Genomic DNA, 15,344 nt, shown 5'->3' on the forward strand with positions numbered 1-15,344 from the left:
GCAGTAATTGTTTAACATATCGAGTTAAACATTTCCATTAATAGTTTTTTCAGTGAAGAAAAAAAGTCCTGATTACAAATATTTTCACACTGCACTAAACACTAACTTTAGGTGTGTTACGTCGTTTCTCAAAAATTACATGTGGGTTTTTCAGATCCCCATATTTGTGAATTGTCTGTTAACACACCCATTCATATGGAATGTAGCTTAAAAATTATATTGTCTAAAAATTATTTGTTTTTATTAATTTTGTGGAAAATTTCAACACAGAAAGTGAAATGTTTTTCTCCAACATCAGGTTTCAATTTTTGCAGTAGCTGGATTTTATATGAGTGTCATTTCAATCTTTTGTGTAAAACCTTGTGAATTATTGTTTTCAGAATTCTAACTCGAGGCTTCAGTGAGAGATGAATTTGTTAGGACTTCTGATTGCAGATTGTCTAATTCGTTCAACAGTTTCATCTGATATTCATGGTCTGCCAGTTGATTTTTCCTTGAGAACAGATTCAATTTCTTTGAACTCTTTGAACCAACGTCATGTATTATTTTCATGTGGTGGCGCTTTTCCATATTCACATCAAAATGCGCATTGAACTAAAATTACATGCTTTAATTCAGCCTGCCACATAACACAATTTGCTTTTTTTGAACAGTGAACATATTAATGAACTAAAGACACCTCAGCAGCAATACAAAAACTGGATGTGGTGGTTTGAACTGCTGTTACGTAAATGTTTGGGTTGGAGACCAACATAACTTCTCAAAATTTCCTTACTGCCTTGATCTGAATTACAGAAACTCCACCATTATTTTATGAAAATCCTGTACTGTGTATATTTCTACTTGTGATAATCTAAAAAAAATCCTTTTAATTACCTTGCTATCTCAGTGAAACAGGTAATTTTAAATTACATCTTAGAAAACGGTTTTTGAAAAGTTTATTATAACATATTAGCAAAAAGGATGTAATTAACTATACAAATCTCAAATTTATTTTTTGTAGACATACATTTGGGTTAGACATAAATTGATATCTTGTGGGTGACCTCATCTCTTTGCAGACATACCTGCTTTCTTTTATGCCTATTTTGTGTATTATTTATTATTTGCCTATTTATTATTTCAAAAATTTTGTGATTCCTGTTGAATCTTGGTTTTCAGTTCCTTGATAACAATTAGCTAATAAAAGTGCATTTTACATTTTAGGATCTCCACAAAAGTAAATCACATGATATCAGGTTAGGTGGAGCTTGTTGGTTTTGAAATCTCATTGTTCTTGGAAAATATTCATCTATCAAATATCTTTGTTACCTTTACCTTTGATATTTTTCTTTTGATTGTTGAAACAAAGTATTTTCATTCACTTCTAGGAATTACTCAAATTAACCTGAAACAAAATTTAAGTTTGGTGACATAAAAATTAGATCTGACAGTACCCACAATACCTTCATTATTCTAACAAATGTACGTCTATAATTATATTCAGTGACATATACACTTTACTGCTGCCTTAATTCTATGCAACGAATACTAATAAAACGTTTTTGTAGTGTAATTGCAAAATGATTTCCTTAACAAAACCACTATATAAAAATGACTTGATTTGACTTACACAGACATAAAAATTAGTCATTAGTTGGCATAAAAATTGGTTGTTTATTTATGCCATCATTCATTCACAGAATTTTTTTCTTATATTAATTGTTTGGTTTGAGTGCTTGCATTATCTGTAACTTCTATCAATGTCAGTTCAAATTCTATGATAATTTTTTTTTAAGATTAAGGTGATGCTAATGTAAAAACTCTGCATGACAATGATTGAATATTGTGGGCTTCTGATGAAAACGGCTGCAGCAGTGGCATCAGTGTTATCTATATAACTTGTATCACATGTTACCTGCATGTTTCTTTTTTGAATCTGAACCTAATTGAAGAAACAGGTGCTAGAATGACTGAAAAACAGATGCAACAATCACCTGTTTCATCAACTTTTGAAGAAACTGGTGAACCTTTTCCATTTAATTTTTTTTATGTTAGTTGCATTAGTTCACTACACTTACTAACCTTATTGTAGCCCTGAGAAGGGCTATTGTCATCAAATGGTTTCAACGGCGTGTAATTCATAACCTTGTGGTGGCCCTGAAAAGGGCAATTTTTTGCGATATTTCTGAGAAGAGCTGTTGGGTCCAGAAGTTGGTCTCCAGTGAAGTCAGGGAGTTGCAGCTTGTCCATTGAAGCCAGACCGGACTTTCCCTCAGTGGCAGTTGGGTCCCCACTACAGCATGGCAATGGTGGCTCCCAGAGCCTCGCAGTGTCAGGTCGGGGTCAAGTATCCTTTGTCGATGTGGCCAAGGTGGTTCTCCCCGAGCGATCCCACGCTGGGCTGGTTACTGCTGCTGAGTCCGCCGGCCAGGGCGATTGAAGCCTGACGAGCTGGAGCGGGAAGGTAGCGTCCATTCCAGCAGCTCCCTCAGTGGGCTGGCCAGGCCTGCTGCTCCGGCGGGGATGTTCGCATCTGTCAGCAGGTCCCATGTTGAGGCTGCCAGGGAATTTCTTCTGTCTTCTTCCATCTTCTTCTTGGTCTTCTCCAGGTGGTGGTCGACGATGAATTGAAAATTCATTTTTGTGCATGCTCTTTTATTGGAGCCTGAGAGTAGTGGGGCTGCTATAGTGGGAGAACTGTATTGCCATCGGCGCAGTGGTAGTGATGCTTGTATCAGCGCGTACTTATACTGTATGCCAGGCTCACATCTGAGTTGTTACTGTGTTCGTTCACCGATATTAAATTAGGCATATATGTGGTAACAATATATAATACTTATTTGTGAACTGTTCATAGGTAGTCTACTTGAGGTATGCGAATTTAACAACTAAGTTACAAGGAAGAAATTCAAATAATATAGGTATTTTAATTTGAAAAAAATACTTTTAATCTATGACAGAATTTTTTTTAAGTATGATTTTTTGTATCCTAAAATATCAATAATTTTTTATGTAATCTTTTTTAAAGGTGCATTGGCTAAGAAAAATAGCAATGAAATGACATACAAGGACATTGTTAAATCGTCAAGTAGTGACTTATTGGTAACATCAAAGCAAATTGAAAAAGATCTCTTACGTACATTTCCTGGAAATGCATGTTTTAATGATAAGAACAGTACTGGTGTACCTAGATTACGTAGAGTACTTAGAGCACTGGCCTGGTTATATCCTGATATTGGGTATGTAAAAATAACTTTAAGAAATGTTTTAGATTTGATAATATGTATTTGTCTATTATGACTTGGATTCATTAATATGATATACTGTATACATTGAAGTTGTTTCTTGTTTGAACTCTATAAAAGTTTATCAGCATAAAATATTCTACTTAATAAAATCAGTTCAAAAAATGTTTAAAGATTGTAAAGCAATTCATTCTATTTTTAGTTGGTTTGATTTTATGAAGTGTTATATTTAGTTGTATTCTCTGTGTTAATAGGATATCCTTCACCTTCATACTAGTTATTTTTTATTTAAAAAATAGGCCATACTCATTGAATTTAATCTAAAACTTGATTAATTATATGGATTTTCAATCCAATTCTAAATTATGAATTGCTTGCTGATTGTGTGAACTATGTTCAAAACATAGTTCTATTATTTAATAGATTAAGATTATAGAGTCATAGATTAATAACTGGATATTAATATGAAATTACTACTTTCAATAAAACAACAAATTTCTTTTAGTTGTTACGCTGTTTGTATGGATTTTTATTTATCTGTTGAAAGGACCTGTAAATTATTAAACAAAATTTAAGGCAGGAGTTATAAAAACCTTTGTGTTTGATACTTTCATGATTACAAATATATTTTATATACATATTTCTTTTGATTTCTACCTAAAAATCTGTTAATGGAGAAATTATCTTAAGTTAATTCTTTCCAGGTTAATTTTTGTAACCCACTGGGTTGGTGTAGCGATGAACTTATCTCCAAAAATAAAAATACATTTTTAAGGTTGTATTACTTGGGAAGTATTATGCATCTGCATTTCTATAATTTATAAACTCATTGCAAATCAGCTGATTTCGAAGTTGAGAATTGTAAGGTGCAAATCCTAGTAAAGGCAATAAGTTTTATATGGATTTGAATATTAGATTGTGGAAATTAGTGTTCTGTGGTGGTTGAGTTTCAATTAACTGTATATGATAGGAATGGTTGATCTGGGACTTTACAAGACTGCATTTCATTTACATTCATTCATATCATCCTCATTCATCTTCTGAAGTAATACCTTATGGTGATACCGAGGCTAAACAGAAAAAAGAAAGGTTAATTTTTGTAAACCTCTGTTTGTTCCACTTTATTTTATAGAAAGTCTTGCTAAGTTTACAGAAAATTGAGTTAGTTGACATTTCTTGAAACCTAATTGATTAATTGATATTTTTACTTAGTAATAAATTTTTTATTATATTTTTAGATACATCACTATAAACAGTTGGTTTTATTACCTCATATTCTTGTTCATTTTCTGAGATTGAACAAAATTTAATATCTGCTTCTACTGCAGCGGGATGGATGTTTATTTTTGTCCAGAATATTCATTATTATTATCAGAATAATCATTAGGGTATATTTATTAGTCGATAAATTCCCATATCAATGATGTAGTAGTGCAAGTTAGTAGCTGCAATGTTTTGTATACTAACAATAATGAACAATACTGGTAATTGACTGTAAAGTACTTTTAATTGTGAATAAAAGTAATCATACTTCAACTTTTCTGTTCAACTATTTCCTCACTATTTAGCAAATAAAAAGTGAACCTAAGTATTGACAAAAACTTTATAGAGTAAAATTAAACCTCAGGTTCTGATTTTGTTGGATTTTGGGATAATTGTTAAACCCATGGTTTAGTTAACAGAATTAACATATGACTAACATTATTTCATGATATCTCATAACCTCAGCAAACAACTAGGAAGGGAATTTCTATTTTCATTTTGTAGAAGGGGATGAGTGAGTATTTCTATGAATTTCCTATGTTGTGTGTAATATGCGGTTGATGAGTATTGCTTGTAAAGATATTTGTATATAATTAGTAATATCTATTGTTGGCATAGAGATTTTCTTTTACGACTCTTTCATAAAGTTGTATTGAACTTGTCCAAGTTAGCTTTTTTAATCAAACAAATTTTTAGTTTTATTCCTTTCAGTGTAGAGTTAGGTTTAATATTATATTTGAGCTATAGGCTTAAGATTTTTTTTATTCTATACTTCTAAGTCCTCTAGGTTTGTGATAAAAATTTGTTGATTTAACTTAATAATTATTAATTAACAGTTATGAATTGTACTGACTGACTACACCATATGATAGAATCAGACTAGCAACATTCAAGCTGTTTCTGTAAAGGAAACTATACAATAGTTTCATACCTTATTAAAAATTAAAGCAGACCAGCAGCATTCAAGCTAAATTAAAGCAGACCAGCAGCATTCAAGCTGTTTCCATGAAGGAAACTATACAATAGTTTCATACAGCCTCAAAAGTATAAAAAGTGGATTTCAAGATTTAATTAATTTTTTAAATTCTTTTAATTAATAACCAGACATGTGGCTTTTAATATAGTCTTATATTATTAATATTTTAAACCTATTCTTTAATTGCAGGTATTGTCAAGGAACTGGTATGATTGCAGCTAGTTTATTGTTATTTTTAGAAGAAGAGGATGCATTTTGGTTAATGTGTTCAATAGTTGAAGATATATTACCTGCATCTTATTATTCTCCAACATTATTAGGTATATATTTATTATTGTAATGATGTCTTCTCCCTTATTATCTTATATAAGAGAAGACAAATTAGTAAGCACGTCAGCGTAAAATGCTTTTTCTAAACTATTCTTTTAGTTCAATCCTTAAATCCATATTTTTAAGAATCCTCAAATAACATATTTTGGTTTCAAAGTAAGGTTTCAAAGTATTTATAATTTCAGGAGTAAGTACTTAGCTTTTACATTAGATTCTCTACTTAATCTATCTTTATTATTTTTATTTATATTCTTATTTATTTTTTCTTTATTATTTTTCAAAAAAAACTAATTTTTATTTATTAACTCAATTTATTAAAACTCTGAGTTTTTAAACTCGATTTTTATTTTTTTTATTTTCAATGTGTCATGTTCAGTTAGTGAACTTATCACCTTCCTTACGAATTGCAGACCACTATGTATTTCTCTAGACCAGTGATTCTCAACCTTTTTATCTCCACAACTTAAAAAAAAAATATATATATAATGAATACTTTGCAACTCCCAACCCCATAAAGCCTAGTTAAAATTAATTAACTGTATTGATATCAATGGATATGTATGTTTAAAGTATACAAACATGAGCAATTTACAGATTCCAATTTGCTGTGTATGTGTTCCTTGTAATTTAGTCTGCTTCCTTAATATTTGCTGTGAGAGTCATGTTTGAACATGCATATGATACATTTGAACACACTGTGCTGTTGGCAGTATAAAAGAGGCGTAAGGGATTGCAGAATGTCAGTTTAGTATCAAATGTAAAGCATGCATCTGGTGGCTTTATTTAAGTTTCTAAAAGTGTAGTTCTATTGAAAATAATAATAATTGAGGTTTTGGATTTTTAGTGTGCGATCATTGGGGTAACTGTTTTTTTTTTTCAATTAAATTTTTATGCAAAATAAATTTGTTTTTTTGGATAAATTTGTGAAAAGAAGTGAGCCATGGACATCCAGTGAATCAATTGATAAAAAGATAAGATTGTACAATTATATCCTGGCCCTCTTAGGGGAAAACAAGCCTTGTGATGATCCCTTGTGACCACACCGTCTGTTCCCAACCCTGATGGGCTTTACCAGAGGTCGTCTTTGATAACACAACACATCGTCAGTTTGGCCTCTGTCAGCAAATGATGCCACCGATGCAAATGCCTTGCAGACGTTTCCATCAGTGTATTTACACAACTTACTATCACCTTCGAATGGCCTCTTCCAACCATGACCACTGCCATAACTTGTGATAACCCTCAACTATGAAATTAACCGATTCACACAAGTGTGATCCCTGCACCTTCCTCTAACACTGCACGTTTCAACAAAACTCTTCCTATATTTAACTTCAATTTGACTATGCACGCAGATCATTACTTGATTAAGTCTTTAAACACCAAAAATACTATCTTCGTACAAACAAAATAAGTGTTGATCACAACAATGACAATTTTGTACTGTAATTCAATTTACTGAAAGTCCTCTTCATTTACTTAAAAATCAAGAAACAGATTCACAAATTTAATAAGCCTCTAATGAAAACATACTCTGTCTCTCTCTGCTCTGGTCTGCTTTTGAGAGTGAGGTTAATGCCTACAACCTCCCACCGATTATTTAAATTATGGTTTTATCTCACTGAAATGGAAAGCCACAGTGTGTTATTCGCTTTCAAGTTCTCTCTGATGAAAGCATGAAGCCATCAAAATTAATTTGATGCTTGGAAATTAAATATCCAGATCATAAAAACAAACCCTTGGAATTTTTTTGAAAGAAAATTACATACTTTGAGAACTCAACAAGCTTCTATTTGTAAATCTAGTCATACTGATAAAAGTAGAGATGAATTATCTTTCTTTGTAATATTAAGAGTAGCTAAAACCCCATACAATCACAAAAAACCTCATATTGTTTGTTGCATTTGATATGGTCAGTGTTTTAATTGGTATGGAAGAAGCAAAAAAATTGAAAACAATTATGCTTTCTAATGACATAGTATCAAGGCAAATCGATAAAATGGCTGCCAATATTCACAATCAGATAATTCAATAAGTGAGGTCAAGTGATGTTGACTTGGTTATTGAAATTATAAGATCAATTAATAATATTTTTCCAGGATAAACAAACTTCATTCTCAATGTTTTTACAGAATAATGAATATATGGTGTTGGCTTACTTAGCTGATGTATTTTCATATTTAAATGACATGAATGGCATTTACAAGGATGTGATAAAAACATTTTATTAATGACAGACAAAATTCATGCTTTCATTAAGAAGCTTGATATCTGGATTATTCACCTTCAAAGCAAAAACCCTGGTATATTTTAACTCACTTTTGATTATATTGAGAAAAATTTGGATGAAGAAGACACTGTTATTCACCACAGTTTGGCTAGCATGTAGAGCTGCATTTGCGTGAGCTAAAAATTTAGCTGGCGAAGTATTTCCTGGAAAATAAAAATAATCTCTCAAAGAAATGAGTACTGAATCCATTTAGTGAAAACATTATTGCAGCTGCTAAGTTACCAATTGAGATTCATGACCAGTTCAATGAAATGTCTGCCGATAAAACGTTGCATCTACAATTCACATCTGAAGATTTAGGTCCTTTTGGCTTGCTCGTCGAAAGTGAATATGGAAATTTAGCTGTAGAAGCATTGAAAATATTAATCCCTTTCGCCACGTCTTACTTCTGTGAAAAGGACTTTTTGTTTATATAGTTACACTGAAAAACTAAAAATAGGAATTATCTTTTATCACTTGAAACAATTTGATTTTATGTATTTCTTACATAGATCCATGTATGGAGAAACTTTTAAATGAAGAACAAACACAACCATTTCATTAATGTATTTTCTTTACATGTGTACTTATAAATGCAAGTAAAATATTTATAATAAATAATTTTTTTCTCATAAAATTATTTCATTGTTGTTTATGTGTAAAGTTGTTGGCTCATTTTGCGACCTCTCCTTTCATACCAGCACAACACCGAGGTTCAGAAACACTGATCTATGTTGATACTAGGGTTATTCTTTAATGGTTTATTACAAATCCCAAATTCAGCTGTGAATTTGGGATCACAAAGGGTGACCTTCTTCAAGTGATCATTCTCAAATTTCCAGTACAGAATTTGTCATCAGAGACAGATCTGGATTGATATTTGGCTTGGTGTACTTTTCTTTAACTCCAATCTGCTGAGCTTTTTGCTACTGTACAACTAGATCATACATAAAGTATAACTTTACTACTGCTTCATTTGTTCACAGATTCATTGGCAGCTAAAACCTTAATATTTTTCCAACAAGATGCTTACATGCCGCTAGTGACAGCTTACAGATAACTTTTTCTGATAAGAGTCCTAACTAAGCTTTTCATCATAGCATCCTGACAATATTCTATTTGGTGCTAGAGTTACTATTAATATTTGGTTTTATTTTGGAGTATGAAGGGTATTCTCAGAATTAAAGAAACATTCATTCTACATAGATAAAGAAAAACTTCAGTTCACCACTCATGATGTTTGGTACTGTGTTCAGAAATTTTTCCCAAATGTGAAAATTATATCATCTGTAAATTTTTGTACCGCCCTTGCCGACTCATTTTGAGAGAGGGTAATCATTGGTTAACATTCTAAAGTAGAGTTGATAGAAAACCACTCCAAGGTGTTTTGCTGCTGCTGATAGAAGAGGTCAGACCCTTTTCTTTCTTCTCTAGATGATGGGGCTTAGCATTTCTACTAAGGTAGCATGCATACTATAAAACTGTGCTGCTTGCAAGTTAGGTTTGTAGGAATTATCAGATGCATTGAAGAAAATCCTATATTCAATAGCTTGAAATTAATTCTTCTGCCTTACGTACAAACTGATAATATCACAGGATTTTCAGATCATTTAGCATAATTTTTTAAGATTAAAAATGTTGATAAAATCCCATTTATTTTTTATATATATAAATATTAACTTAAATGTAATTTATTTAAGTTTATTTTCCCCTTGATTGGATAGAATTAAATATAATAGCGAGACATATTTTACTTAAAAATATTACCTTTATTAATCTCTTGGGTTAACCAATTAACTATACAAACTTATAAATTAAATATACTACCTTTCACTTAGAATTCTCTAAGATTCCTCAGTTGAACCCACGGGTTGGTCTAGTGGTGAACGCATCTTCCCAAATCAGCTGATTTCGAAGTCAAGAGTTCCAGTGTTCAAGTCCTTGTAAAGGGAGCTACTTATATACAGATTTGAATACTAGATCGTGGATACTGGTGTTCTTTGGTGGGTGGGTCTCAATTAACTACACATCTCAGGAATGGTTGAACTGAGACTGTACAAAACTACGCTTCATTTACACTCATATATATCACCCTCATTCATCCTCTGAAGTAATACCTGAATGGCAATTGCCAGAGGCTAAACAGGAAAAAAGGAAGCTTCCACAGGTGACAATACACATTTATACACACATGATACAAAATTCTCTTACATACTCTCTTTGCATAACAGTTTTGTTCCTCAGCTTCTTGCAAAAGAGTTTCAATTAGAAAATGAATGGTTCATACTGGATGGAGCCATACTACAGACAGCTAATGTTGTTCTAGATTTCCTGCATGAAACTTTTAACGCAAATGTCATTTCAAACTGATTTCCTAATTGTTTTGCATGTGGACAGAACTGGCCCCTGACAGCCCTGATCTTAATCTGTGTGATTATTTTCTTTGGGGATTTCTAAAGGAAAAGATTTTCCTAAATATCCTTGTGCAGTGGTGGAACTGTGAGTGCTGATCATTGAGGCGTGCAATGTGATAATCAAGAATATGTGTCATCGAGTTATTAACAGCATAGGAGTTCATGTTGAAGAAGTTGCTAGACATGATGGTAGTCATATTGAACATGTGAAAAGCAGAAAATAATCTCCAGGTATATAGGAAGTACATTGTATTTTACTTTTCTGTATTGCGTTTCAAATAAATATATTTTAACAAAAGCAAATGTTGGATCACTTCATGCAGCACTCTGTAGTTTCATTGATGTTTGCTAGCAATGCCAAGTTGTCGGTGAAACCATGACAGTTTGGTTTGATTTTTCGGCTTATTTTTACTTTTGGGGGCAGCATTTTTTGAGCCATTCCCTCATTACCATTTTATTACCAGAATTTATTATATAGTAAAAGTAAAAAAAAGTTAATTTAACAAGAAATATTTATTTACTAAAATAACAAAAATATGAAAATTTAGAAATAAACTTTATTGTATTCTAACATATATAGTTCAGTTTTCAATTTTGTAACAAAAAAGGATACAAAACTTACTAGCCCTTATTGGAGTCAATGCAAAAAGATATACACTAGGTTGCTTCTGTTTTCATGCTAGACTATAGCAAGTTATGGACACATCTTGTAATTAAGTCGTAAACTAAAAATGTTTACCGATAGACTGTATCAAAACTTTCAATCTATGATAAAAGTGTGTTTACTGTGCAATGTTAGATTTAGATTGCACATCTCAAAATTTTTAATTTTGATTTTTCTCAGCTTTCCTAGTATTAATCTATTGTCGTTACCAGTAGCATTAATTATTAATCTGTAAATAATTATCATGTTCTTGCCTGACACTGCCTTTATATTAAAGACTATTAACTTTACTTCCTCCTGAAAGAGGAAATTTTCTTTTAGCAGTGGCACACAGTATCATTAATGTTTTATTTCTTAATCGTGTAACAAAATATTGAAAAAAAAATATTATGTGTATTAGCTGCAAAGCAGATTATTAGCAATTGAATTTATCGGAAATGAAGGATTAAAATTGATGTGCATTTATTTCTGGAAATTGTTTTAGAAGCTATATTGAATCTACTATATGGTATTCTAATGTGGTAGATTTTGTGGAATTATACCTATTAATTGAATCCTGTATACTTATTATGTGCGATTATTGTCTACTTACAGTTTACACCTATTAAATATATATATTTTTTTTAAAATTCATTAACATACAAGTATTTTTAATAAATATGATTAATTTTTATATAAGTACAATTATTTACCTTTCTTTGCTTCGTCATAATTAGATCATATGTTGATGCATTTCAGATATACTCCATTTTCAAAATTCACTTTACTCTGTGAGTACAGTGTTAGTTTTCAAAACTTAGCTATGAAGCTAAGAAAGGTAGATGTACTCAATACAAAAATTATGATGATTTCTTAGCAGAAAAAAAATATAAATATCAATAATAAAACTATTTTATTCTAAAATAATTTTTCCTGTGCTTAAATTTTAGGTATTCAAGCAGATCAGAGAGTGTTAAGGGCATTAATTGATTCATATTTACCAGAAGTGGATGAGATATTACGTCAGCATGATATTGAATTAAGTTTGATATCGCTTCACTGGTTTTTAACATTATACGCTTCTGTTGTACATATGAAATTGTTACTTCGTATTTGGGATATATTTTTCTTTGATGGTTCAATTGTGTTGTTTCAAGTCACTCTTGGAATGCTTAAATTGAAAGGTATAGTTTATGAAGTATTTTTTCATTTATTAATTTATTTTGTATGTAGTATATATTTCTTTGTATTTGATTTTGGTCTTTCAGATGCATTTTAATGCATCTGGTATGGAATTAGCTTAAATCTATTAATAGTTTTATTTTTCATATAAATAAAGAAGAACTAAGAAACAGTGGTGGGATTTAGATAAAATAAATAGAATGATATAAAGTTAAAATTTGAAGAGATCATTGATATTAGTCTAAAAGTTACTACAAAAATATTTCAGTTGGAAAGGATGTATAAATTTAAACAAGAAACAAATTAAGGCAGAAGAGTAGAATATAGGTAGGAAAGTAGCACTTGGTAAAAACTATGGGTAAAGATTATATTGGAGTAGATGGGTAAATTAAAAGAGTATAATAATGTGAAAGATAATAAAAGAAGGTAAGTATATAGATTCTTTTGTATTTTCTACAGACAATAGAAAATGCAAATCATTGGAAAATGATTTGGAGAGGGAAAATTAGTTGGAGAGATATAGTTAAGTAAAAAATAACATGATTACTAGAAAGATGAAGAAAAGTTAGTGTACAGAAAACTAAAAGAAAATTGTGTGGAAGTTATTGGCAAAATGGTAGAGATGTTGATAGCAACTGTTATTAGGGAGAGAAAAAAGAGCTGATAGGTTGTGAAATTATATAAAGATGTTATTAATAGAGGGGAAAAGGGGAAAAAGGTCTAAGGCTAAAGTTATAGAAGTGGAAAAAGTAAAATTTATAATAATTTCAGAGGTGACTATTTTGAATTTGTATTTTATTGAGTTCTAAAAAATTTAATTGAAATAAGGCAATATGGGTAGACCATGTACCATCAGAATTATCACGTTTAAATACAAAATCCCTAATAGGATTGAATAGGCTGTTTACGTTTATATATGAAATTTATGAGATTGGTGAAGTAACATGAGATTTTAAGAAAAAAGTGTGTTATCAAAGAAACTAGGAACATATGAACATGGGAACTAACACAATGTCTTACGCATAAGAACTACTCATCAGGTTATTTTACAGGCAAATAAGGCAAATGGTAGAAGTTGTAGTAGATTTAGACCAGTTTGGTTTGGATTTTTCTCTTTTTTTTTGGGTGAAAAACACCTTTTGTTTTATCATTGCTTGGCATTAGGTCTGGAAAGAGTCTGGGTACAAAGGAGGTCATCAAACTAACATTAGGTCTGGGGGTACTAAGGAGGCAGGCTAAAAATGAGTAAAGCCATTTACATAGAATTTGGGATCTGAAAGGCATGAATCTAATGTAGAATGAAATCATTTTTTTAAATTTTAAGGATAATCACACTGAAATTTTTTGAAAGAAGATATATTTACAATCTGTCAAGAATCTGGTAGCAATTATAAAAAAAATTGGTGTAGAAGATGAAGGAAGGCAAACTTTAATTCAAAAAGAAATGAAGTAAAGAGGTAATCTTTCCTTGTTATTTTTTTCAATTTGAATGAACAAAAGAACCAATTCAGGAATTAAAGGAAAAAATTGAGAGTAGAGCAACTCTCCAAGAAGAAGAAATAAAGATATCCAAATTATTTGATGTTCTTTCTTTAAAACTATTTTTTTTTACTTTTTTCCTAATGGTACCAATTGCTATATGTTTAGCAGTTATATGCCAACAACTTACAACATTGAATTTTTATTAAATTAACATCTTAAGTTAAATTAAATGTCAACAACATGCAGTAAACTGCACCCAGTGTTCATTGCAGGCCAGATTAACCAATAGACAAATATCTGGAAAAAATTAAAGTAAATTTTAAAAATATTTTTTAATTCTATCTTTTAAAATGTAGAATATTATGTATTAGTTGTATTTTTAAATAATACAACTAAATGTTATCAAATAATTGAAAAAGTGATAAAATTGGATTAGAGCTACTCACAGATCCAAGAGGGGGCCATTGCCCCATGGCCTACTGAAATGATGTATTTTAGAAAATATAAAAATTAAGTAATATCTTAAAAATTAAAAAAAAAAAAAGATAGAAAAAGAATAGATTTTAATTTTAAAATCAAATAAAAATATGAGAAGATCTGGTTTGTTTGTTTTTTTCCTGATACTGAAAAGGGGATTTCCAGACTACCTTTCAGGTTTTTTTTTTAAGTTGTCTGCTGTGGCCCAGTAGAGGTTTGATCCAGTACTGTTTCACTGATATATGAGAACTGGTTAATTGAAAATGGCTTTGGCTGTTGATGTTTTATCTTACTTCATACTTTTAAATTTCCCGGATATACCTGAAAATATCATCAAGTATCGCAAAATCATCAAGTTATGAGGGATTCAGTTTACATTCTTACCCTGGATTCAATGGCATTTTTTTTTGCTAGAAAAAAAATAACCACATCTTGCTTAAATGGCAATGAGCTATTGATAGAAAAGAATTTTAGTCTGAAAATAATAAATCTCTTAGTATCAAATTTAGGTATAAGAATTAGAAATATCTAAGACAATTATGAAAATATTTGTGCGGAGTGCATTATGTTTACAGAAGCAAAATTCAAACAATTCTAGCAGTTGTTTACAGAAACAAAATTCAAATGCACTGTTCTTCGATTGAAGTGCTTTACAATTAAATTAAATTAATTTAATTAACTAAATCTAATTAAATTTATATTTTTCATGAGGTTATAAAATATTATTTGTTAATATTTTGATAAATATTAAGGTTTGATTGTTTATTATTTTGATAAATAGTAGAACTTTTCCTTTTACAATACTTAACTGATTTGTTAATAAATAGTCTAACAAATACTACCATAGCAGCAGAATATAATTATAAAAAGTAATTTTTCCACTTACTTCTTTTTTCTTCTTTCGTGTTATATATTTTTGCAGAGATCTTGCATCATTAGAATTTTTTATGTATAATAAAATTAAGTGTATAATTTAAGATATTAAAAATTCAGTGAGTGTGTTACTATCTCAGTCACTGATAATATAGTCACTAATGATAATTAATTATTCTGCTGCTATTACAGTCTGTTGCAGATAATA

The 15,344-nt window shown here is 30.4% G+C and overlaps 1 protein-coding gene across 5 annotated transcripts in view; it reads left to right on the forward strand.

Annotated features, from left to right (window-relative positions):
* LOC142325137 (small G protein signaling modulator 3 homolog) overlaps positions 1-15,344 on the forward strand; it is a 127,944-nt gene that overhangs the window by 37,058 nt on the left and 75,542 nt on the right. For all 5 annotated transcript variants that reach the window (XM_075366510.1, XM_075366511.1, XM_075366512.1 and 2 more), the window contains 3 exons: positions 3,011-3,221; positions 5,656-5,786; positions 12,073-12,306. In XM_075366510.1, coding sequence (XP_075222625.1) covers positions 3,011-3,221; positions 5,656-5,786; positions 12,073-12,306 — 576 coding nt within the window. The remainder of the gene's footprint in view (positions 1-3,010; positions 3,222-5,655; positions 5,787-12,072; positions 12,307-15,344) is intronic.

The sequence above is a fragment of the Lycorma delicatula genome, chromosome 5 (assembly GCF_047948215.1).
Source record: "Lycorma delicatula isolate Av1 chromosome 5, ASM4794821v1, whole genome shotgun sequence".
Lineage (NCBI taxonomy): Eukaryota > Metazoa > Arthropoda > Insecta > Hemiptera > Fulgoridae > Lycorma > Lycorma delicatula.